The following is a 27,442-nucleotide window of genomic DNA, read 5'->3' as shown; positions in this document are numbered from 1 at the left end:
GTATAACAAAAATATTCTGTTATTTTGTACGCGAATAAAATAAGAAAATTGAATTGGATAAAGACTTAATTTTATTAAAAAACGTTTTCCAGTAAAATTATACAAATGCAACCATAAGGCAGTACAATTATAAGTGACTTAAATATAATTTGTGAAATAAATACTGTTTTTGAATAAAAAATTAAAAACAAATATTTAAGAAGCACTTAAGGGTATCACATTTCTGTACTTATAAAAAAACTTATGTACTTTAAATTGTTAAAAAATATTATGCTATGATAGGTACACAGATTGATAGACAGAAGGAATAACGTAGGACTAAGCGAACAACAAGCGGTGTGTGACTAATAGCGGAAATGGCCCTTTCTGGAACGTTCTTCGTGGTAGACTCGCATCGGGGAGTATGTTCCGTTAGACGCTCCGTTGGTGTTCAATCCTGAAAACGGAGAAATATTCAATGTACTTGTGTTATAACCGGAGCGAGCTTGTGTTATCCCATCCTCGTCGCCAGCTCTAATAACCGGAGCGAGGGTGGCGAAATGATACACGGCCGTATGTGAGGAACACGTATAATCGACTAATCTGTGGTCCTCGTGCGAGACGCAGCTCATCTATTTCTACCTACATATTGTCATCTTGAAACTAATAATTGATGCCTATTCATTCAGTCACAAAACTTAATATTATTACAGTTCAACAGCTTTTGAACTGGTGCCGTCCTTCACTTATAACAAGTGCAAGAAAGAGAGAGCTAGTTTTAGAACGGATTCTTATGAATCGTATGCCCTGTCAGAGCTTTCAGTTTTGCATGGAATAGTCACTATCACAGGAACAGATAAGGGGTCTAAAATTGTTGCAATTGGTCTAAGAAAGCAATTTTGCTATTTGACATTTGTTGATATTGCGCACTTTTATATGCGCAAATGTCAAATTGCAATATTGCTGATGAATTGCTTTGATGTGGCCTTTTTGGACACCAAAGTCGATATAATGTCATCAGAGTTTTAGGATTTTATGAGTTCTGTAATAGTGATTATACCCAAAAAAAAATTAGTAAGCGTTATCGTCTAAGTAGGAAGTAAGTTTGTGTCGGTACTACAATTTGGTGTGCCCGTGACTTATTTAAACATACCTTTAGCAGAAAGCTGTCCGTCCACAGTGCAAGCTTTTATAACAAACAGTATAAGAGGGCGGTTAACAATGAAAGCGGCTCTAAATCACATTTGCATAACGTTTTATGAGAAGAGCGCACAGGTTATGGATTTCTCCCTCCCACACTAAGCAGAGAAAGTTAAATTAATGCAGAAGCATTGACATTGACGCAAAAAAGTAGCTTTTTACTACTTTCAAAGTAGGTATAAATTATTATTTTTTTGCTTCATTTTATGGAGGTAACATAAAAACATAAGCTCACGACTATATTCCATTGGGGGTAGTCAGTCAGGGGTACATCAGTCTTAAGTACCCACACCTCACCGAGCTTTCTGGACTTATCGCCTTTTTTATGGAGGCTTAATTAGTAGGTTTAAAACTTTATACTAAAGTTTAAATTGCCGTAAGACATTAAGGGATAAGAAAGCGAGGACTATCGGTCTCGCTTGTTCTTACGCCGCACACGATCGGGTGTGCTTAGGACTTGAACCATATTTCAAGACAATACAATACGACGTACTTTGGACATTACGACGGACAAAATGTATGACTAACAGCTGGATAAAAGGCAAGAAATTACCTTGCAATAGGTGATGAGGCGGTGACTGCGCCGGTGAAGCGCACCGCGGCGCCAGCAGCAGGTGGTACAGTCCGAGGTAGATAGCTGCAGCCAGTAGCGCCACCACGGCCAGCGCGCGGCACACGTCGCGAGCCGACTCCAGCGGAGGTTCAAGTGTCACCATCCCGCTTATAATCGCGCCGATGCAGCGACCTAAAAATTTGAATTATTGGATAATCCCGGGTATTTCCGGGATTAGAAAAAGTCCTAACATATCGCGATTAATATTTTGCAAAAGTGTGTACACATTTTTGGATCCGTTCCTTTCTGACCTGGGTACCCCCATTTTTAAAATAACATAACCCTTTTTTATCTGACCTAACCATTTTAAAACTCACCTAACCCTTTTAAAACTAACCTAACCCTTTTTAAACTAAACTAACCCTTTTTAAACTAACATAACCCTTTTTTAAACTAACATAACCCTTTTTTAAACTAACCTAACCATTTTTTAACTACCCTAATCCTTTAACCAACCTAACCCTTTTTTAACAAACTTAATTCCTTTTTTATTTAACCTAATTCTTTTTTTTATCTTACCTAAGCTTTTTTCATCTAACCTAACCTTTTTTGATTCAACCCCTTTTTTACCTAATTTAACTCCGTTTTTAAAGATTAAGGTTAAAACCTTTACCCTTTTTTGATCTTTGAGGAGGAGGGACTACGACTTACCAAGACAAAAATGAGCTATAACAGGCAAGGCTTGACCGGTGGCGGTGTATTTCCTCGGCACGAGATGTCTGAAGTACAGCACTGCTGTCACCCACACCAGGCTCAGGGTGAACACTTCCAAAACTTCGCAGGATACAAGCCCTATGTAGTCCTTACTATATGCTAGACCTGCAAGAAAGAAATGGATTAAAAAGGGTTTTGAGTTAGAACGAATAATAGATATGGCTTGACAATCTCGGCAAAAAGGAAAGAAGAATCGAGAACGAAATTCTGAGAAAGGGTCTGCAATGAAGCCAGTGAGTGATACATTATTAACTCTTCGTTCTAAAAAATGTTGTGTTGAGCGTCGGGCTCATGATCCGGATGTCTCAGGTTCGAGTCACGGTGGGGACATTTCACAAAAAAACACTGGTCCCAAGTTTGGTTAGAACATTGCACTTGATTATCCGAAAGTGCTTTTCAATCAAGTCAGTGTAGTGATCGGAAAGCGTACTGATTTACATTCTCTTTTGTGGCCCGTTATTGATCTCACAACCCATGACAGAAGACTATCGGAAAATGAAAACTTACCAGTATAGCGCAGACAGTAGAAGGTGAAAGCCATGATGAAGACGTTTGAGTGTCCGATGTAGTCGACCAGGGCCTCGGCCCACCACAGCGCCGGTATGGCGGGCAGTGCGCCCACTGTCATCATCAGACCCAACTCTGTCAGCGTGCCGTTCACTTCCCTTACCGTCCTGGAAACAACATCGATGAAAATCCAATATTGGAAAACATCGCGAAGAAAAAAAAATCCGAGAAATTTACCTTTACTTAAAAAAACTAGGGATTGAAGGTCAGACTGGTTGTAGCTTCTGTTAAAACACCGGACCTAAAGTATCGTCAGGATAGGTACTTAAAACTGACCTCGTGAAAAACGGGTAACTATATCCTAATTGAGGTAGTCAGAGGTACATCCATCGCAATATGAACTAAGTATCCACGCCTTACCGATGAATGCAAATATAGGAATGTGTGTAAAATAACCGTTTTAAAACGGCAAATCATCAGCGCAGGGTATCTAATAATTATTACAGTCGAACTGGCAGGGTATCTTTGATGCTCACGGGTTATTTATGTTAAAGTCCGGTATTCCTTACCATGGCAAATAGGCGTCGATGCCACTCCACAATATGCCGAGTAGAGCGACCACGGCAAACACCGCAGCTGTTTCAGCACCGTACCGACGGATCACATTCATCGGCATAGCCAGCACGCCAGTCGCCGTGTGCCACCACCATTCTGGGGTCGATAGCGGCATGTTTCTGGGGGAAATAAAGAAATGCCGGGTTAGTCTCAGGTTGTCTAGACAGCAATATTACTAACTGTAAAGGGTGTTAGTGACATCGTAACGAATACTAAGAGGGATGATTCAGACCATGATTCTGTGTTGAAATCAAGTGGAATTTTCCGTCGCAAAATTCATGTTTTTTTGATATCAACTCAGAATCATGTGTGAATCATCACTCAAAGTTTTCGTTACAATGTCACTAACATCCTGTATTAAAGACTATTTATTGCAAAGCGACTACAGGTAGATAATATAATTTTACCAAGAACTTATACTTATTGCGATCAAGTAATTTTTCGACGACTTCATCGTCGCAAATGCCATCCTAAAGATGTTGCTATGTTCCTAAATTATGATATCAAACTATGCAGTAGTATTATTCCCACAGATTATTCCTTATTCTATGACATTAGGACTACGAATAAATAATAATTAGGAAGACGTTTTTGCCTAACTTGGTACGTTCCCAGTAACTGAGCGGAGGGGAGACGTGTCTCACATTTCGTCGAGTTTTAGAGAGCAACTTACTTGTCAACCAACAAAATGATGGCGCCAATGATCATAAAGACGGCATGCATTATGAAAGGCACTAAGTAAGGAGTTTCAGGCATCTCCTGAGCAGCTAGCCCTGCGAGCGGGGGGAAGATAGCGAGGCCGATTGTGCCAAACGCCAGCTGCCTGCCGACGTCGCCTCGTCCTAAAGAAGTCTCCCGCGTGGCTATGACACACGCGGCGCCCAGCAGGGCTAATGCGGCTGTTGGCCAAATGTCTGCTAACACCCTGTAAAGAATCAATCAAAATCAAATATACTTTATTGCACACACATACATAAAACATTGCAAAAAATCACAGATAACAAACAGCCATTTGGCGGCCTTAAGAATGTCAACGCGAGTAATTTATATGTTCCCTTCCAAGAATCCATGTCAAGTTACAAGTCTGCTATTATCGTGAATTATTGTTTCCATCGTTTATACTGCATTGTCAAGCGTTAATCGACACAGTGTATTTTTCAACATCCATGTAACATCACTGGGTCGCGTAATTAGAAATGCTAGTTCAATACGTCCCCGCCGGCTGAGACGAAGTGAGTCACGCCAGGTTGACGAGTAGAATGATGTGAGGATTTAACCTATAGCATATTAACCTAGAAATCCTACTCCAGTTCGTCACCGTCTGGGACGTATTGAAGTATGGTTTCCAAGCGTGAACATACACCTACAAACTTAAAAATTACAAAATGACAAAAAGCGTCGCACTGTTAGGGTAATGACGTAATAACCGGTCTACTAGGACCTCATTACACGACAATGGAATACACTCCCTTTATCACCTCTATATGTTTATGTATGGAGCTTGTATCTGTAAAAGAGATTCTTCCATGACCCCTACAGTCCCCTCACCTGATGACGAAGTACGTCCAGAAGCTGTAAGCAGGGTCTCCGATGACTAGCCGGCACTCAGCGTCGGCCAACACGCCGCCCGGCTCATCATACGGGTCCAACACCTGACACCTCACGGCTGGACGGCAGTCCTCGCTATATTCCAGCTTGTCTGCTGGTACTAGACAGTGGGATGGTAAACCTGGAAACAGCGAGTTGGTGAGTAAAAAAGTACCATAGCTAACTAACGACCATTTGGTTTAAGTAAGTAATTTAGATTTGTTTTTGCTGTAGGTACCCTTCCGGGAGTTCATACTTATAGGGTGTTAGTGACATTGTAACGAAAACTTTGAAGGATGATTTCAGTTGATATCAAGTGGAATTATCCGTCGCAAAAGTATGGAACTGAAAATAAGTAGGTAAGTAATAAAAAACAAACACTAAAATTGTCATGAAAGGAAATTCCACTTGATATCAACTCAGAGTCATAGTCTGAATCATCCCCCCAAGTATTCGTACATACGTAATGTCATAAAGAATTCTGAGAGGATCAGCTGAGCTCATTTATAAATCCACAAAAAAATCAGGAATTTTGCGACAAAAAATGACACTTGATTTTAACTCAGAATCACGGTCTAAATCATCCCCCTCAGTATTCGTTACGATCATGTCACTAACACCACTTAGGTATATGTGATACTGAATCAATTTTAACAACTGTTTACCACATGCTATGCAATAAATACTTTGACCTAACAGTGAGCCATGTAGGTACACTTGACACGTGCCGTTGTAGCACAGATGGAGAAGACGCCTTAAACAAACTATAAGGACATGTTGTCAGGTTAAGCGCATGGTGCAGCGGACTCATTCAAAACGATGCTGCTTCATTATGTAACTGACGTTTCCCTACATCTTCTATACTTATAATAAATCTGTAGAGAGGTCAATTCTGTACATTAAATATTTTTTCAAAATAACTATCAGGGGGTGATAAGTGATCGATACTGATGCCAAAAATGCAATCAGTAAAATTTTTGTCTGTCTGTCTGTCTGTCTGTCTGTCTGTCTGTCTGTCTGTCTGTCTGTCTGTCTGTCTGTATGTTCCTTATAGAAACAAAAACTACTGGACGGATTTTAATGAAACTTGGTACAATTATTCTTCACACTCCTGGACAGGTCATAGTATACTTTTCATCACGCTACAATCAATAGGAGCAGAGTAGTGAAGGGAAATCCTTTTGTATGAAAAACCTAAACCACTCAAGTTAGACTTTTGAAATTTGGCATGCAGGTACCTTAGATAACGTAGAGGTGCACTAAGAAAGGAATTCCCGAAATTCCCACGGGAACGGGAATTAGCGGGAAAATCCTTTTGTATGAAAAATCTAAACCACTCAAGTTAGACTTTTGAAATTTGGCATGCAGGTACCTTAGATAACGTAGAGGTGCACTAAGAAAGGAATTCCCGAAATTCCCACGGGAACGGGAATTAGCGGAAAAATATTTTTGTATGAAAAATCTAAACCATTCAAGTTAGATGTTTGAAATTTGTCATGCAGGTACCTTAGATACCGTAGAGGTGTACTAAGAAAGGAATTCCCGAAATTCCCACGGGAACGGGAATTAGCGGGAAAATCCTTTTGTATGAAAAATCTAAACCACTCAAGTTAGACGTTTGAAATTTGGCATGCAGGTACCATAGGTACCGTAGAGGTGCACTAAGAAAGGAATTCCCAAAATTCTCACGGGAACGGGAATTAGCGGGAAATACCTTTTGTATGAAAAATCTAAACCACTCAAGTTAGACATTTGAAATTTAGCATGCAGATACCTTAGGTACCGTGGAGGTGCACTAAGAAAGGAATTCCCGAAATTCTCACGAGAACGGGAATTAGCGGGAAAATCCTTTTGTATGAAAAATCTAAACCATTCAAGTTAGACGTTTGAAATTTGTCATGCAGGTACCTTAGGTACCGTGGAGGTGCACTAAGAAAGGAATTCCCGAAATTCCCACGGGAACGGGAATTAACGGGAAAATCCTTTTGTATGAAAAATCTAAACCATTCAAGTAAGATGTTTAAAATTTGGCACGCAGGTACCTTAGACACCGTAGAGGTGTACTAAGAAATGAATTCCCGAAATTCCCACGGGAACGGGAATTAGCGGGAAAATCCTTTTTTATGAAAAATCTAAACCACTCAAGTTAGACGTTTGAAATTTGGCATGCAGGTACTTTAGTAAACTTAAAGCTTAGTTGCAACAGAATATTACAAAATTCCCACGGGAACGGTAGTTAGCGGGAAAAAACATTTGTATGAAAAAATCAAATCTAAATAAAAGGAGAAACTGACTGACTCAGTGACTGACATATCAACGCATAGCCTGAACGGCTAAATGTAGGCATTTGAAATTTGGAAGGGACATAGCTTAGGTACCGTAGAGGTGCACTAAGAAAGGAATTCCCGGAATTCCCACGGGAACGGAAATTAGCGGGAAAATCCTTTTGTATGAAAAATCTAAACCGCTTAAGTTAGACGCTTGAAATTTGGCATGCAGGTACCTTAGTTAACTTAAACCTTAGTTGCAACAGGATATTGCAAAATTCCCACGGAAACGGGAGTTAGCGGGAAAAAAACATTTGTATGAAAAAATCGAAACCGCGTAAGATAGATGTTTTCAATTCAATTCAATTAAATTATTTATTGCATTCCATGTAGTACAATGGGGTGTTACATAGGCATAGGAACTAAAACATGGACCCTGTAGGGCACAGCAACGTTGAAGGGAAGAGAGGAAGTGTGTATTAAAATTAAAACTCAATGAACAATCAATTAAAAAAAAATCAATTCAATCAATTGATTCAATCTAGCATGCATGCATACCTTAGTAAATATAAAGTTTATTTTTGGCTGTATTTTGAAAAATGGGAGTTATTGGGAAAAAAATTGTATGAAAAAATCTAAACTGCATAAGTTAGATGCTTGAAATTTGATATGCACTCCCACACACACAAAGATCTCTCTCTTATATAACACGCCACGCGGACGAAGTCGCGGGCAAAAGCTAGTTTTTTTATAAAATTCTGGCAAGGAACTGTTGAAAAATTCTGATAAGTACTTCCATGATTGCGTACATTCATTATTATAAAGAACCACGCTCTTGTCGGTGTAGCATTCTCCATTCTAGTCTATCAAATGCCAATTTTTTGACTTTTATATGAGACGACGTTCGCCCTTTTTTTAATGTGTGCCATGTGCTTAAGGTATTTTTGCTTGTACTTCCCCTTCCTCTGCTTTTCTTTTTCTCTTGCCTACATTACAAACATTTTCTTCACGGAATAGTAGTTAAGTACCTAAGGAAGTCTACTCAAGCGCAAGTAGAGACCGACACGCGCATGCGGCCCGCATGCGCCATGTACACTTGACACTGTGCCTTTGTAGCACAAGTAGGATGTTAATTCAAGCCGTATATTACCTGTGCGATAAGTGCACCACTCGTACTCGTCGGTGGCGTTGTCGAGCGGGTCCGGCGCGAGTAGAGAGAGCGGCACGCGCATGCGCCCCGCGTGCGCCATGTACACCTGACACGTGCCGTTGTAGCACAGGTGGGGGGGGTTCGTCTCGAAGTCCATACCGTCGTCGTCGTCTTGCTCTACTGGCGCTGGCGGCTGGAGGAGAAAAAAGGTTAAATTGATTTATGTAAGTACCTAAATAGTTTCCTTCGGGAAGGGCTAAAAATGTACTTCTACTTCTTCTTTTTTATGTATATTAGGTATAGGGGGCGGGGCAACCGCCATAGAGGCAGCCAATCAGCTCGCGACACCAAACACTTTAGGACCCCGATACCAACCCCGCCGGCGTGGTTGACGATTTCCCTCACTCAGCGCTTATCGCTATCGACCCACTAGGGTCGATTAATTCTTTCAAATATTTTTCCTCTCAGACGACGCCCTGAGCCGAGGTTTGCGCCCAACTGGGCACCCTCAGGCCTGTTGTCTTAAACGTTGTACCGGGTGAGAGCCTTCAGCGCTCCCCATTTGTCCGGCCAAGTAGTTAATGCCATCTGCGGCAAATCTACAATAAGTCACGTCAAAAAAAAAAAAGGCGGGGCAACCGAGCTGACGGATCGCCTGATGTAAGCAATTACCGTCGCCCATATGCACCTGCGTCTTCAGGGGGATGTCAAGAGCGTGCGTTCAGATGGGAGTACAGGTAAGCCGTGGTAGCCCAGTTGGTAGAACGCTTGCCTCTCACTTTGAGGTAACGGGTTCGAATCCGACCCAGGCCTAAACCAATGATTGTCGAATTTGTTTTCGAATTCATGTTTGGATCATAAATGATTATCACGTGCTCAGCGGTGAAGGAAAACATCGTGAGGAAACCCACATTCATTCCGAGAAATGCATTTTCGGAGGTATGTAACCTAACCAGCCCAATACAGGGGCTGGTTTCCCCTCCGCGGGATAGAAGGTCAGACAGGCAGTCGCTTCTGTAAAAAAACCGAACCTGTCAAATCTTCAGGTTAGGTAAGCAGACCCTGTGAAAGACGGGATAATGCTAGGAAAATGAGTATTAGGTACGCTCTTTTTTTTGACGGTAAGTCTTGCCTAATTTGCTTATATGTAGTCACTTATTATTACAATGTGAATAAGGCTTCATCAAGGGCACGTGACGCAACTTATTTATGGCGATCGATGTAGCTACGTGAGAACATCTGTCCCAAATACAGCGATTGGACTCTTAGAGTTTTTACAATAAACATTGGTAGAAACAAACATTATTTCAAACCGCGAAAAGTGCCTTGCGAGGTATATGATTGTGATTCCAAAGTAAAGTTTATGCTAAGCCATTGGTTTTAGGTACTCATTACAGAAGTAAATAAGTACGTAGTCGTGACGTGTGCCATGTTAGGAGCCTTTTATGCTAAGCCATTCACCACGCCGAGAGTGCAGTTTTTTTGTAACGTAAGGCATTAACTACTTGGCCGGACAAATGAGGAGCGTTGAAATAAGCTCCCACTCGGTACAAAATTTAAGCCAACATACCTGAAGGTACACAGTCGGGCACGAACCCCGGCTCAAGGCGTCGTCTGAGAGAATTACTTACTAAGTATTTTTGGTTTAATTATTTTTGAAAGAATTAATCAACCATAATAGGCCAATAGCGATAATCGTCAGGGTTGATGAGGCTGGTATTCCACCTCACAACCCACACGATAAGAAGAAGGAAAATCGTCGACCACGCCGGCGGGGTCGGTATCGGACCGCGAGTGTAGAGTGCGCTCAGGAGTTACACGGGGTCACATTTTAGGAGGTATATTTACGTACCGTAGCATTAGCCACACTGTTGTACATGGGGCTGAGCGTTGTGGTGGTAGATGTGGTGGTGAACGGCTCCAGAACCCAGGTCATGTTGTCGTCGGCACACCCGTACTCACACGCTCCCACTGCCAACACGCCTGTCTGAAAAACAATGGGTCATGAAATCTGGAGCTCACAGAACTTAAAAATGGTGCATTCTAATGGTTCCTCCTAGGTACCTAAAGCGTAAAAGCGCCCCGTGAGGATCTAATTCCTCCTCTGATTTAGACGTTTTTGGCCTCCGTATGCATTTCTGTAAAGTTCCCATACGTTCTATTTTGGCGCACAAAGTCCTCCAGCCGTTTCTGCCGACTATCCAGTGCTTTTAAGACCAGGACATCCATCCACACATGCTATACCATATAATGTGTTAAGGAATTTTTTCTATGTGTTACCTTCTCTCCCGGCCATCTGTTGCACCGCATACCCTCTGTGCAGACTTCCTGCATGACGTAAGCGCCATCCGCGTCGCACATGAAAAGCACTTGAGGTCGACGAGCCTGCACGACATCAATACATAGGTACATAAATTCACACTCACGTCGCTAATAGGGTGGGTTGAGCCACATGAAATCAGAAAACTTATCCGCCGAAAGAGAAAGGGACAGGTAATCGACAGGCATACAATTTATCGCACACACGACAATTTTAGGCACAAATGTAAAGCAACCTTCTAAAAATTTTACATTGGCCAATAACTCGACAGAACTAAGTTGACAGGACATGTCAAACAGATTGCATATCAGCGAGATGCCTATTTTATTCGCCCGGATTATTCATTCGTTTTAAAATTAACTGTTGTCAATCATCCGTTCCTTTCCTTTTCGGCGGAAAAGAAAATGACGGGTATAACCTAAAATAACATTAGGAGGTGTCTCCAGGAATCGGGGCCATTATGGTGCTACGTGATCAGCTCATCAACCATAATGGTTCATAAACTTAGAAATGGCTATAAGGACAATCCTTCTGTCGATTTTCACGATATATCCGAGAAGGTAGGCTGAACGCATTCTATGGTTTTGTTCGCACCCAGTCCTGCTTAAAAGTAAGTACCTAAGTAAGTAAGCAATCAATAAACGTGATATCATTGGTGCCTATAAGTATATCATCTGTGCGAAGTGACGTAACTTTTTTCTGTTGTAACATTTGTATAGTTCCGTTTATGGGTAATATCATTGATGTACCTAAGTATAATAATATATGTTACTATAGAGTAATATACACACACACGCGCACACTCATACACATACACACACCACACACACACAACACTTGCACAATAACAAGCCCAACCCCACTACGAAACTTCCCTTTTCCTTTCTCACTGCACAGCACTAAACCTTCTATGTTACTATAATTTTGTAAATTACTTACGTGACAATTTTACTCTTATTAGCAAATCACCAATTGTGGTCGAACGCCAATTTCCAAAATACAGGCATTGCCTAGTTTGGAGATTGGAGTCTAAAAATTAGTTTGTGCAAATACTAATCTAGAGTATAAATTACTATAAAATTGAAGTTTGTAATTGTTTAGTTTTGTGCAAATATCTTTTATAAATAAATGAATTTTTACTTTACTTTTTACTTTACTTTAATATACTAAATCAAATGACATAAGCGGAACTCGTAATCGGGTTGAATCAACAACTTAGGTATCCTATAGGTGTGTAGGTAAATCTATAGGTATTCCTCATCTATGATGAGACATACATAAATACATACATAAACTCACGCGTATTTCCCACCAAGGTAAGCAGAGACTATAAAATTATCCATTTGCTTCGATCCTGACACACACCAAACCAAGACCACGATGAGACATGCACCAAATCATAGGTTGGGTTAAGTTAAATCGTTTGGTTGTTGCTGACTATTTTCCCTAGGTATCCCCAATCATTAACATATTTTTTTTCGTGACTTAGGTTTGCCGCAGATGGCATTAACTACTTGCCGGACAAATGGGGAGCGCTGAAGGCTCTCACCCGGTAATCAACATACCGTATGTCGCTCAGTATAAGGCACAGCGAGAAGTAGCGTGTAGAACAAGGCACTCAATATGAGGCAGAGAGCGGTCACCATGCGAAGCAGGCGTCCGGAGCCGCTGGGGCCATTGCCGCCGCCCGTGGAGCCTCGGCCCACTGATAACCTGATAACATAACATAAGTTCACGACTACATCCCAATTGGGGTATTCAGACGTACATCCATTGCAAGATGAACTAAGTACCCACAACTCACCGAGCTTTCTGTTAGACCAACGTGATCGGTGAGCCGTATCGCCGTCTATAATGGTAGAGTCAACTGTGCCAGTGAAAACTGCACTTAAGATAAATGTAGAACTTATTGGAGTAAGCCCGGTACCGGGGTTCGATCGGGCGTTCCCCGTTTGAGAAGCAAGCTGATGAACCACAGGACCACAGTGACTTTTACAGTTGATAACATATCTGCTTTTTTTAATAAGTACATACATACATACGTAAACAGCCTATATACGTCCCACTACTGGGCACAGACCTCCCCTCAATCAACCGGAGGGGGTATGGAGCATACACCACCACGCTGGTCCAATGCTTGTTGGTGGAGGTGATTTTACGGCTAATAGCCGGGACCAACGGCTTAACGTGCCCTCCGAAGCACGGAATCATCTTACTTTTTCGGACAATCAGGTGATTCAAGCCTGAAAAGTCCTTACCAAACAAAGGACAGTCTCACAAAGTGATTTCGACAATGTCCCAGTTGATAAAATATCTGCTTGTTTTAATATTAGGTACTTATTGCCAAAACACAATGTCAATAAGTAAGTTAAGTACTTGGTTTTGGAAAGAGATACCTATATAAATGAATTATGGTACACCACCCTGGCCACATAACAAGGGAGATACCTGTATAAAGATAAATCACATTAGCGATGCCAGACCCGACGGAAGATATTAGCATCCTCCCGGTTCACAATTTTCTTGTCAATCAATGGTCCTAATGTAGCTGGCCCTAGCAGAGCAATGCCAGACGCAACAGAAGATATTACCAGAGCGTCCTCTAGGTTCACAACTTACTTGTCAATCAGTGGTCCTAATATAGCCGGCCCTAGCAGAGCAATGCCAGACGCAACAGAAGATAGCACAGCGTCCTCTCGGTTCACAACTTACTTGTCAATCAGTGGTCCTAATATAGCCGGCCCTAGCAGAGCAAGGCCAGACGCAACAGAAGATATTAGCAGAGCGTGCTCTCGGTTCACAACTTACTTGTGAATCAATGATCCCAATATAGCCGTCCCTAGCAGAGCAATGCCAGACGCAACAGAAGATATTAGCAGAGCGTCCTCTAGGTTCACAACTTACTTGTCAATCAGTGGTCCTAATATAGCCGGCCCCAGCAGAGCGATGCAGGGCGCGACTGCAGATATTAGCCGAGCCTCCCCCCTGTCCAGGCCCACCGACAGCATGTGCAATGGCAGGAACGGGAAAATGCACCCCACACCTGATGATGATACATAAAAAATGTTCAACATAAACAAAGACAACATGTGTACAATCCTTTGGGCACAGGCTTCCCCTCTCTAAGGCTATACAGGTGTGAACCTGCAGTAGTTTTAGGCGGATGAAACGTTTGTTATGTAAAAAAATACGATCCGAAGTCTATATTTTTGAATTTGAATAAGGAACATACTCCGATACGCTGCTCCACAGCGGGTCGGTGGAGGTGTTTAGGGCTAGTACTATCATATCGAGTGCGAGTTATCGGAACTTAATATTAGCTAATTTACAAACGCCAAGATAATATAGCTCTGTCTACTACCTTTTTTTTGACGTGACTTATTGTCGATTTGCCGCAGATGGCATTAACTACTTGGCTGGACAAATGGGGAGCGCTGAGGGCTCTTACCCGGTAAACTGTCTGCTACCGCTTCACGCCTAAACTGCTGGCATAGGCTAAACAAGAAAGTTCCTTGTTGCTGGGCTGATTTAAAACTGGATCATACTGGAAAAAACAGGTTTCCCAGAGAAAAACAAACCGCTGTACCTACCAAACTCCACGGGGAACGAAATTACCAGGCGGTATTACTAGTACCTAATAGATAGTTATTGTCAATGACATCACATTTACGTACTTACTTACAAAAGTACCTAAGGGCGTTGTCGCAATTCATCCTATTCTTATCCGATCCGCGTTCGAGAATGACATACCGATAAACAACTAGCAATCTTTGAAATTCTCGGGATGTGCCAACACATATAAATTACCGTATTTACCGTAACGTAGGTACCTATGTACTGCTACCACTGATCGAAATGCAATTGCTAGCATCAACTGTAAGTAACATTTTTCGTACCTACTCCGTTTGTTTGTTTTTTTTGGCTCTGAAGGCTCTCATCCTCCATTTGTTTGTACACAGTGAAATGTGAAGTGATAGACAGCAATTAGAAGCCTCTCAAAAATTTTGTTAGCAACGCACTAACGAACCGGACGGGTCGCAATCGCAACTCTCAACGTCTACAGTACAGATTAAGTAACAAAAAGTCTTTATTAAGAGCCGTTACACTAAATTGTTACTGCGCAATCATCTCGCCGCACTGAATGCAGGCGTTTGTGCCCGTATAAGACGTAAAGCAAATAGGTCACTTTACCATTCGCAGCAGTGGCGTAGATTAGGTCACCCGTCGTCGGTAGGTCAGGTAGTTACCCGAGAAAAAATCACAAGGTTTAAAACCATTTTAACCAAGTTCTCCTATAAAACGCGAGCCGCCGGCAATTCCTTACCTACTGACAAAGAATGTTCGTCAAAAATCAAAGTCATTCGTTTCGGTTATATGATTTTCATTTGTTTTGACGACTGCAATCATTCTTGGGGTGACACCCCGATATCCGCGGGTGTCCCCCAATCTAGTTACGTTACTGAGCCGCAGTGCGACTCAAAGAGGTGAACGGTCCCTAAATAATTCGGTACCTACGTTGAGCCCACTCCTTACAAGGAAGGTTGCAACACGCCCGCGATGTGACTAGCCGCATTGGACTCGACAGGGCAACTTTTTGCCTCGACAGCGACAACGTATGAATAAAACACGATCTGTTCAAGTGATTTACTTTGAATGGCCGGGACTCCGGTGTCCGGAGCTACAGTAATTAAAGTAATAGTCAAGACAGCAATGTCGATCGTTTCCCGTGCCAGCTAGTTAATAGAGTAAAAAAACCGAATCAACAGTTACGCGTTCATCTTTAATTTTGCCGTGTTTTCTTCGCATCTAGCAGCCGCCGCCCCTTACTTAAATGATAGTGAAATATGTAAAACCTTGTCCTTAATTATAGACAATGCCGGCGACTATAACTCGCGTGAACAGATGTAAGACTGTCAATAATAATTTACCTGAGAGGAAGCAGAACAGCACGCATTTTAGCGTGATAAGGTTCTTGTTCACTAGCTGCTTCATCTTGACTTCTTTATTTTGCTCTTCGATAGAATCACTTCGTTTCTCGTAACATTATGGGCTGAAACAAGAAAAAATATAGGTAAGAATAATTATCTTTTAAAATATTTATTTTGTTACAATGCGCTAACCCGCTATTATTATACTTGTACAAAATTTTCCTGTACCCAAAGGTTGCCTGGAAGAAATTGCTGCATGAGCAATAAGGCCGCCTGTTCTGCTTTTCTGTATATGTTGTCCTTATCTCTGTATTTTGTGTCCCTTGTGCTCAATAAAGTATTTTATCTATCTATCTATCTCAGAGAATACCCTGTATCGCGGTGGCCTACCTCCATTATGATGTTACGGAAAATTACGGAAAAATATATAATCTGCTTAGCATTAAATCTACTAGGCTACATACTTAGTACATACGTAGTGATATTGGCTACAGTATTTTTTTTAAATTGCACAGCTTTTGCTAGCCAGACTCTTACTAATCGTTTTAAACGCTCAGGTGTATTCGTAATAATAGTAAGTCAATGATATACGATTTTGTGATTTGTAAATTGGGGCCAGGGCCATTTATTTAGTCGCCCACATGCGACAGCCGGCATATTGTAGGTAGATGCGATACTAAAATAGAGCCACGAAAACGAGACGGGCAATCCATTGTAATTATATATGACTGCACAAAACTATGTAACAGCATTTGCTGTGGGAACAGAGACGCAGATATTTATCAGGAGTGCTTATATGTTATCTCCTAAAAGTCTTCTGCGTCTCTGTTCACCCATTTAGGTATTACTGGCGAGACTATGAGTATACGTGTAGGTAAGTAATTTAATATTTACATTAATTATAACAAACTTTGTAAGTACGTACTTATTTATATTCACTCAAAGGCCTATCATTCCATTATTTGTTTGTTTAAAACATCATCATCCCCGTAGCACTATCCCGTTTTTCACAGGGTCCGCTAAACTAACCTGAAGATTTGACAGGCCCGGTTTTTTATTAAAACATATCAGTAATTTTATTGTTATAGATAAATGTCCATTATAACTAAAACAACGTTAGTTTTTAATAGGATTAATTCAGAAGTATCGCTTAAAGATAATCCAATTAATAAAAAACTAATTGAAACCACACAGCGTTCTGCTGTAGCAATAAAATATGTGAAAGTCAGTGTAATCTTGAATGCTGTTAATACTATAGAACAGAGAATAGTATACCGACGGTAAACCTAATTAATAAGTACTTAGTTTATATTGCGATGTATGTACCTCTGACTACCCCAATTTGGATGTAGTCGTGAGTTTATGTTATGCTAATAGTAGTCCGAAAAAGTAAGATGCACGCTATGTTCGGAAGGCACGGTAAGCCGTTGGTCCCGGGTCACTAGCCCATACACCCGCAGTGGAGCAGCGTGGTAGAGTATGCTCTATACACCCTCCGGTTGATTGAGGGGAGGCCTGTGCCGAGCAGTGGCACGTATGTAGGCTGTTTATGTAAAAGCAGACAGGCAGTCGCTTCTGTGTAAAACCGGAACTCTCAAATCTTCAGGTTAGGTAGGCGCACCCTGCGAAAACGGGACAACGCTAGGGAGATGTTAAGTGGATAGAATAGGTAACAACAGAATAAACAATTTTAGCATACGTTTATTTTTGCTTCTATGCTGTTCTGGGAGCATATAAAAAACATAGAACACGTTCAGCTGTTTCTCTTCCCGGGCATGTCGTAAAAACCGACAGAGGGATTGTGTCCTCTAACATGATGGACTAATGTTATGGGCGATAGGCTGATCCCTTATCACCATAAGGTTCATCATATCCATCTTTGGACTTCGTATCAACAGTGGCTGCAAGTTGTCTTTGATTACTTGTGGCTCTGCCCACCCCATTAGCGATTACGGGCGTGAGTTTATGTATGTATGTATGTTTATTTTTGTCGTGGGTAAATAGGTACCTACACCTACCTACCACTATGTTATAGTGCTTTAGCGCAGCATTGTTTTCTTTCCGACAACCTCGCAATTTCCGCAGCCAGTCTTTCCTTAGCGGTGACGCAACCTTTGGTTTACTGGGATGGGCCGGTCAACAAATTAAATTAAATTGGGATTTCAGCGCCTCATAAACCCAGTTGTACAGTACAATGTTTTAGTGTTTAGATGTATAAATAGAAGAGCTTAAGTAGCGGCCCACTGACACGTTTTAACAGTCATTGTATTAATACTCAGCTTGCAGCGCCGGTCACTGAGAAATTGAGGAGCAATGCTAAGGAGCATATCTTCTATCTTGTGGGTTGTGAGGTGAATTACCAACCCCATCAACCCTGGTATCAGGGTTACTATTGAACCCACATAGACCCCTGACATAACTCATGTAACGACTACGTACTTACATCAGTAAGTAATAACCGGGACCAACGGCTTAACGTGCCTTCCAAACCAAGATCATCTTGCTTTTTGAACAATCAGGTGATCAGCCTGTAATGTCCTAACTAGACTAGGGATCACAAAATGATTTTTGGGATTTGTTCCCACCGGGATTGGAACACGGGACCTCCGGATCGTGAGCACAACGCTCAACCACTGGACCACGGAGGCCGTTAAAAGGTATATAACGAGGAAAGTTATAAGTATGAATGTGTGGATTTTTACCCAAGAAAGTGTGGATGGAGTGTAAAGAAGGATATGTGTGTGTAAAGTGTGAGTGTCAAAATGACGACTGACAGAAATTAATGGAAAAGGAATACATGTTCTGCCGACCACACCTAGAGTGGGATAAGGGCAGATGGCTGATGATGATGTATTACTCAGCAACAAAGTTTTATTGGAGGATGCATACATTATGTCACACATGATGCATATAACTGCCCACTCTTTATCTCATATGGATTGCGAAATCAATGACTAAGCTTATGTACCCCGGTGTCATGGTTACTATTGAGCCACCAAAGGCCCTGACATAACCCTGTAATGACTAGGTACATACTTCCGGAACCGACTGCTTAACGTGCCCTCCGAAGCACTGATCATCTTACTTTCGGACATCTGCAATGTGTCCACCGGGATTCGAACCCAGGACTTCTAACGTGACCGCAACACTCAACCACTGAACCAACGGAGGCTGTTCGGTTCGGTATCAACTGTTTTTATGTAGTTGACCAGACTCCGTTTTTATCTGGTTTTACTTTCATGGGTTTCAAAATGTTATGCATCGCCGGCGGCATATTACAAAATGAGATGAGGTTAATGGTATTTCGGGTGATTATTTCATACAGAAACCGTTCGTTGGTGCGTGCGTTCCGCTGTTCTTTATTAAAGGGTATTACCGACTATCTGGGTTACGCCCGGCGACGTAAACATAAACATAACCGTCCCAAACTTTCACACGACAGCTGCATGCGCACACGCCGCCGCGGGCTGTGGCAGGCCGCCAGTGATCACCAGAATTTGGAAATCTCATATATTAGATGCTGATTGAAAATCCATAGTTGTTTATTGAGCAAACGACTTTAGAATATGAAACCCGTCTTTTCTCGTTTGAATGGTTGTTGTCAATACAAACAAAATTAAATGAAACGTAGAGTCCACAGAACATAAAAAAACGATATATTTTAGAGTCGTAGAAGTTCATAAAGTTCCTACTTACGCAATAAATACCTAATTACTATTAGCTCTTGCCCACAAGTCTGGTATGTACGACAGCAAAACAGAAAAATTGAGTACACATAAGATAGCATCGCCCCTGTATCCCAGTATGTATGTATAGACGTCCAGTACTCCTCTCCAGTTATGATAAGTCCCAGCTAAGTCAGCTATGATAAGTAATAGGGGACGAGCGTATTCCCTTCAACCGGGCTCGAATCTTGGAAACCATTTGATATTAATTAAGCTCCAAACATGAATTCAAAATAGTAACTTCGAATTCAGTTATTTAGAGCCCGAGGATTCGAAGGTAGAGTACAGCCCAGTGCGAAACTTCTTACTATTAATATTAAAATGTGAGTTTGTTTCGATGTTTGTTACTCTTTCACGCAAAACGCTATTGAATGGATTTTAATGAAACTTTACAAAACTGTAGCTTATTTATACATCAGAATACCACATAGGCTTTAACAATTTAAAAAAATCGGAAATTCTTACCGCGGAAACCGAAATCCACGCGGGCGCCCGCTAGTAGGTACTTAATAAGAAAATGTATTCTCACAGCTATCCAACGTGGGTATGAACTATGCTATAACCCAAAAACTCCACCACGTTACCTTAAAATACACCACCGATGTCGTCAATAAATAATACTTACATTAAGTACTTATAAAATAAGTAGGTATTAGGCCTCGTCAATGCCTTCGGGCAAGTCTGGGGCCAAGAGCAAACCCATCGAAGGTAAAAAAAGGTATTTCGTGACAATTCATAATAATTCATAATCTTTTATTTGCAATAAAAATGGTATTACAGTGACACAAATATTTTCTTGTCTGTATCCATAGTATCACATCAATCGGTAAAATTCTGTACTGTTCTATATTCCTCCGCTGCCGCCGTGCCCCTGCCCCAGTCGCACCCTAATAACCTTTCGTCACGCGAACAGGTGAGAATCACTTTGTATTGGAATTTTACAGATGGGCCATCTATCCTCTAAGTTCAGTAAAGTTGTGGCTCAGTTACGATAAATATTGTAGTTTTAGTATAAAAGGTAAAAAGACTAAGACAGCAGGCCTGAGTATGCCGAGTTGGGCGCGAACCTCGGTGGGCGTCGTCTGAGAGAATGAAACGACCACATAGTGGGCCGATAGCGATAAGCGAATGAGGGAAATCATTGACCACGCCAGCGGTGTCGCGAGCTGATAGGCCGCCTTGGCAAATCAATAAGTTTCGTTAAAAAAAAGTTTATAGAGCAACAAGCACGTGCTAGTAACAAAAAGCGTTGCCCCACTCGTGACGCATCGTGGTCAGCCACTGGAACATAGCACACCATGCAAGCTGCGCCACATATTGTTATAGCTTTACCCGTCAATATTTTTTGTTATCTAAATCATTATCGTTATACTATAAGTGCTATGAGTAAATAGTGAGTAAGTGTATAAAAAACTAGTAGTTCAAAGAAACAGCGTTGAATGACTGCCACACTATCAATGCCTTCAATAAGTACTCAATGTACTCTGATTTTTTATGTTTCTCTTTGTTAATTCAAGGTCCGAACTCAACAACACTTCATCACTTTTTTGCTCCGTGCAATCACATTTACAATGAGTATTTATGTAAATTAATTCGATAGAGTCTGTTTGCTGTTTGCTAAACAGGCAATAACTATGGCGGAGCAAGTGAACGGTTACGGGGTCGGCTACGGTAACGCAAATCGATAAAGAAAGCGATATATGGAAACTGGAACACCTCCGTTGAACTGCGGGTCGCAGTAAATGGAGACGAATGATAATAAGTGCAAGTAGGTTCACGCAATGTCTTCAGTTAGTTGTTAGACACGCAAGGTTCGTCGATTTATTCTATACCTAAGTACTAAGATAACTTGTAAATGATAAATTTAATCAAATCGTAACAGAAACATACTTTACTCAACACATTGAATATTAATAGTACAGTTGAGAGGCCTTATTGTTCCAGCAGACTACCAAGAATCAGTCAAAAATAAACTAGTTAAGTGACTCCCGTCTGCTAACCCTTTAGCGCCTAAATTGCTAGTGCGATCTGGATGAAATTTGAGAAATGAGTATATGGAAACCCAAGGGTCTCTGCGCCATAGTGAACCTGCGACCTCACATTGAGTCATGCGTTCTTTCAACTGGGCTACCACGGCTACTTGACTTGAAATACGGATTACTTACAAACATTTAAGTTGTGTCTGTTGTAAGTTTCCTAAAGACATTTCCAAGATAGGAGATGTGATCCGGCCGGTTTCGGCTACGGCGACCGCTTCAACTCCGACGTTCATGTGCTCGCATGTGGCTTATAACCAACCATGTTGGGAAAGATCGTCACACATAGCGGGCATGTGAGCACACCATTTTAATACTTATGTTGAGATAATTTATTGCCGCAGGTGATCACACTTAATTCATCGCGCTTGGCGTCAAGCTCTTAGCGCTGTTGAACTTCAAAATTATGAACTTTGGTGTGCACCAAAAGCTTACTGGCGCTTACTGGCTTGCTTATCCAATCCGCTCTATTTTCAAGTGCAGCAAGGTAAGGGAATCAATGAATCGGCGTCCAAGTACTTAATATAAATTCCGCTTTTAAAGGAAACAGAATAGGTACTGTAATGGTAGCATTGGTATTTAGATATGACCATTACGACGAATGTGATCTGACAAGATCGCGAGAGTGCGACGGGCGATGCGATGCCGTCACCGCTATATCGGTGAAGGTCCGACAACTGACGCCTGCGCTGTTCAACATTTATGTCATTTACTCAATAAAGAATGATGCAAACAGTTTTTTTTAGATACACGTAGTACTAATTTAATTTGTTATAAGTTCGATGAGACATTCGAAATTCATATCATAAGATATGAATCTTCCTTTGCTAGAGTTACGCTTTACTTACTTCTCAATCTATAATTAGTATCACAAAAACTAGGTACCTACTTATTAGTTAACACATGTTTCCATTTTGCTTGTTAAGCATAGCAAGGACAATTTTAGTTGTTCTTAAAATGTAGTTTCATAAGTAATTACAGAATTCTAACACCGTAGTTTCAAAAAATATTAATAGGTACCCCTTATCCAATAATATTTTATATACCTTTAGCAGCTTTATTGCCAATCAACTCTATTTTTCGATGACTATATGGGTCTGTTACATTGTAGAATTTGTAGTTATAATTTTATGCAACTACCGCTACCGGATGTCGATGGAATATCATCTGCTTCGCGACTGGTAACCGTACGAATTTAATTTCAAGTCACGCGCACAAATGATTGGTTCTAAATATTAATAAATTTTCCAGAGAAATCACGAATACAAACCTTATTTGTAACAAAGTAAATCAAATTAAAGCTAACCGGGAGAGTTTCTAGCGTGGTATTTAAGTAAGACCTATGATATTCGAGTTTGTTAGGCTTGGGTTCACACACGGATATCCGGCGGCGCGAACTTTCTTACAAACTGCCACTGAACTCCGGAACGGTTGGCCAACTAGCCATGTGAGGCAAACATACGGAAAGCACCCGATTGTGAAGACCATTAATTGTCATGGTGAAACGTCTTTCACTGAGTTCGAAGTCCACCCATAAGCATATTTAGGCTATTGATCCATACCGCCTGGGCATGTGCCCAGTTGTGGGATATAAGACTTTTTAGATATTAACACAAACTGAAATTTGTAAGAAAAGCGACATGCTTAATACCTCATCACCAGCCCATTATCGTCCCCACTGCTGGGGCAAGGGCCTTCCCTATGGATGGATAGGGAGAACGGGCCTTAAACCACCACGCGGGCCCAGTGCGGATTGGTGGTTATTAACGACTGCTAATGCAGCCGGGCCGGGACCAACGGCTTAACGTGCCTTCCGAAGCACGGTGGAGCTCGAGATAAAAACTTTTTTTTTGGTCACCCATCCGGCCTTTGCGAAAGTTGCTTAACTTCAACAATCGCAGACCGAGCGCGTTTACCGCTGCGCCACCGAGCTCCTCTTAATACCTAAAGTTGCATAATTAGTAAAAAAACAAGCTTGTATTGATAGCGCTCATCCCAATTATAGTAACATTACACATTGAACCGCGGTGATAACCCCCTTATTATTCTTGACATAACTACTTCATTGAGTTACAATACTTAGGTATTGTTAATAGCATACTTAGTCATGGTTATGATTCTTATTGTTTCGGTTTTTGGAGCGAAATTAGTACTTACATGGCCTGAGCACGTAATACGCTACATACAAAGTAGGATAAACCTACGTGCTACAGGCTACAAGACCCTACAACTAAGACTATCAACATTGAACAAAGTACGGGCATTCGGTAGTACTCATTTTAAAAGGGAAGAGACGGAGGGTGCTCTGACGGCATACATCGGTTTTCAAAATAGAATAAAGAGGACGCTATAAAAAGTGCATTCTTGATGAAGCCCCCCGTTCAGAGCCTGCTGTTAATTATTAAACGTAACAGCTACTTACTTATGCTACAGTCATGTTGAATACCTTCCAAGGAGGTAGGTACCTATTGCGAAACGTAAAACAACGCACGCAGACAATTTTTATCAGTTCATTACAAACGGTTCAGTTTAAGTTGTGCAATTATGTAATTAGAGTGCTTGTGTCTCCGTCCAATGTCAAATTAATCACGATTCAATTCAATTCAGTAGGTTAAATCAAGAGTGGATATTTTGTCAATTTTATCGTCTGTGGAACTCAATGATCTAACCCACTGTGATCCACTTGTAATCCGAAACGTACCTATTCAGTTATCGATTTAGTAATGCAGCACACACTTTTTAACTGACTTCAAAAACGAAGGACGCTCTTTTTTGTCAAATAGGCTCTCGTTTGACCACAATCTCACCTGATGGTAAATGACGATGTGGTCTAGCATGGATCACGCTAACCTAGCAAATGCCCATTCACTCTTGCATTGAACACTCCCAGATTATAACGAGTTGGAAAAACAGACGACGGCAGACAGTCTCATTTTCAATACGAAGTGTAGTACCAACGTACTTATTGTGTTTTTCGTTTTGCGTTGCAGTGCTTTTTACCTACGGTCGTTAAAGGTTTTGTGAATAGGTACGTACGTACATAATAAGTAGTTTATTATTGTAAAATATATGTTGGCAGGTCATTGAACTTGTCGTGTCCGGTCGCGAGGCGAGACGGTACGCAGGGGAGAGTGAGGTGGGTGCGTCTTGTGCCGATAAGAGCTCATGCTCGCGCCGCGCGCCGTCACGCCGCGAACAACTGGGCCGCACATTGTTTTGTTTCTCCAAGCCCACTACTCCACTCCAGAAGTGACACTAATCTTACTACGAAAACTGTTAAAGAGCAGGCAGGTATATCCTCCCTAACTCTATCTATAGGGAACTTATCTATTTCGTCTGAATCAAAAATGTCACGTCGCTGTCCCATGATGCGATCTAGAGCTATTAATATCGCAGAGACTTTTATTAGATCGTTTTTTATGATGTGTAGCGTTTTCAAATGATGGTTTTGTGGATAGATACCTAGGTATCTGCTTCCCGATATTAAAAGCTCTTGTGGCTTGAGTTATCATAACGAATCTGTCGAAATAACACATTATTTCGGAGTTCAGTTGCTGAAATAAACACAGCTCTCTTCCGGATTGATATAGGTACCTAAATACGAGTAGATGAAAGAAGTATTCTAATTGCACATAGCTCTAATAAAATGTTATTATGTAGGTAGGTACATGTACTCAATAAGCTTTAAAGCTTCTCAGATACAGCAGAAGATGATAGTATTAGTGTTTTAAAACGAATTACAATATAAACATATCAATGTAGTTATCCTTTCTAAATCCAACCAGTTTAATGATTTTAACATGTGTCGCCGAGCGCGTATTCCCACAGTTTACACCATGGCATGGCATCAACCGCCAAACTTTTTATTATAGCCTCGACTCGACGGAAGTCGTGCCATTAGCTTACAGCGTTTATTGCCACAAATTATTTTTATCGAGCAGCAGACAAAAAATTAAGGCTATCAAACTTTTAATTGTTTGCTAAGACTTGTTGAAAGAAATTAGTCCTACAAGAAACTCTACTCTAGAAACATGTTTCCTTGAGAGCTATGTGTGGCAAAAAAGACGAAGCATCAATTGTTATTGCGGTTATGCCATCAACGAAGTTATTGTGGATCCAATTTGGGCTATAGTCCGACGGTATAGGACCTTTCCAGCGAGGAGTAGAGTGGAACAGCACGGTATTAGCATAATTGGAGGTCGGCGGGTGGCGGAACCGGTTACTGCTTCGAGGCATGGACATGACGTCATCGCTGACATCATTCAATCCATCCAAGTTAAAAATATAACTTCCACCATACTCCCCTATTTATTATTTTGTATAAATGTACAGTTTTATTAATAAAAGTTGTGAAATTTCACCAGTACTAACTTAACTCTACCACTTCTAATTACGCGAAGATATACTTATTTAAATAATGTATTTTCAATTAGAAGCTTATTATATTAGAACATGAATGTAAATAAGCTCATTAACACAGTTGGCTCTCTCGACTATTATAGTCGGCGATACGACTCACCACCTATCACTTTAACTAGTCTAACAGAAAGCTCGATGAAGCGTAGGTACTAGGATCATCTTGCGATTGATGTGTGTGCCTCTGACTATCCCAATTGGGATTATTGACGTGAGTTTATATACGTTATGATATGACTCTATCTACTGCACCGTTAACCAGAAATCTCGGCCATGTCGATTACAGGCTTTTATGGCACAAATAAGTGCTATTCTCCGCAAACGAAATACAAACACATAGGCAACACTTATTCCATACTGAGGTGTGGCCATAAGCATAGGCCAGTTCTTTTTAATTAAAATGTCAGCATATTTCGTGTATTTAGGTCGGCGCACCCAGCAAGTCCACCGGCACCGGACGGGCGGCCTACCCTCGGTTGCTCCCCCACCCTTTCCATAGTTACGATACTTTGTGGCCATACGACAACCAAGCAAATATTATGATTAGATTAAGTAGAAACACTTTTTAATATCTAATATCAAAGGCATTACAGAATTGCACATTTACCGTTGTTAGAGAACGATTATTTTTATTACATCACCTACCTAACGCTTTTCAACTGTTTTAACTAAACTTATTTATTACATCAATAGGTAGGTAGGTACCTAGTACGACATTAAAATAAATCAATAAGTAAGCATTTTTCTGTTACAAAATTATCTGAAAACTCGATTGTTATTTGTTAGGAATACAAAAACTCACTCCCGCAGATCAGATAGGAGTGCATTTACAAATATTAAAATAAATGTTTTTATTCTAATGTGTCTATTTATGAGCCTTTTACGCGAATATATTTTTACTTCTGCAGTTATTATCGTATGTTTTAATTTAAGTATTTAGGTATATTATAATTAAACCCGTCTTATATAAATTGTAGATTTTCACCTTTAACCATTCATCTATAAACAATTTAAATAAAATTATTGCTTTCGAAAACAACTGGTAACAATGCAATTTCAATAACAACAAGTTTCCAAGTTATTTTTCTTTTCTTAGGTATGATTAGGTTGGTAGGTATACTTACTTATTCTACCTATTTACAAAATTAACTTCGCACGTTCGAATGTAGGTATTTTCTCATGAGAATAGAACTTTCGCCCGCCAATTTTATGAAGAAAATCCAGAGTGTAAACAATTTTGTCTGCACAATAACACTTTATAACTGCACAGAACTCACAACGTGCACAAGTTGTGAATTTAACACAAAACGAACGTCCATAGTATCGGAGAGCCGCGCAACTTTGCCGCCGAGCACGCGCCAGTGTCGACTGGCGATGTCCCGCGC

General features: G+C 40.9%; 1 protein-coding gene across 1 annotated transcript; it reads right to left on the bottom strand.

Moving 5' to 3' along the window:
• Nucleotides 1-53: 53 nt before the first annotated feature.
• LOC126382357 (uncharacterized) lies at nucleotides 54-27,442 on the bottom strand. The gene is made up of 14 exons (XM_050032168.1): nucleotides 27,182-27,442; nucleotides 15,881-16,002; nucleotides 13,857-13,995; nucleotides 12,518-12,665; nucleotides 10,913-11,017; nucleotides 10,485-10,619; nucleotides 8,633-8,825; nucleotides 5,177-5,357; nucleotides 4,302-4,553; nucleotides 3,583-3,747; nucleotides 3,014-3,180; nucleotides 2,444-2,611; nucleotides 1,733-1,924; nucleotides 54-436 (listed from the first exon to the last, which is right to left on the bottom strand). Exons 2-14 carry the CDS (start codon nucleotides 15,942-15,944, stop codon nucleotides 345-347), a joined length of 2,001 nt encoding a protein of 666 aa, XP_049888125.1. The 5' UTR covers nucleotides 15,945-16,002; nucleotides 27,182-27,442; the 3' UTR covers nucleotides 54-344.

This window comes from Pectinophora gossypiella, chromosome 4 (assembly GCF_024362695.1).
Source record: "Pectinophora gossypiella chromosome 4, ilPecGoss1.1, whole genome shotgun sequence".
Taxonomy (NCBI): Eukaryota; Metazoa; Arthropoda; class Insecta; order Lepidoptera; family Gelechiidae; genus Pectinophora; species Pectinophora gossypiella.
The sequence above is the reverse complement of the archived record's forward strand: the minus strand, read 5'-3'. Positions and strand labels throughout refer to the sequence as shown.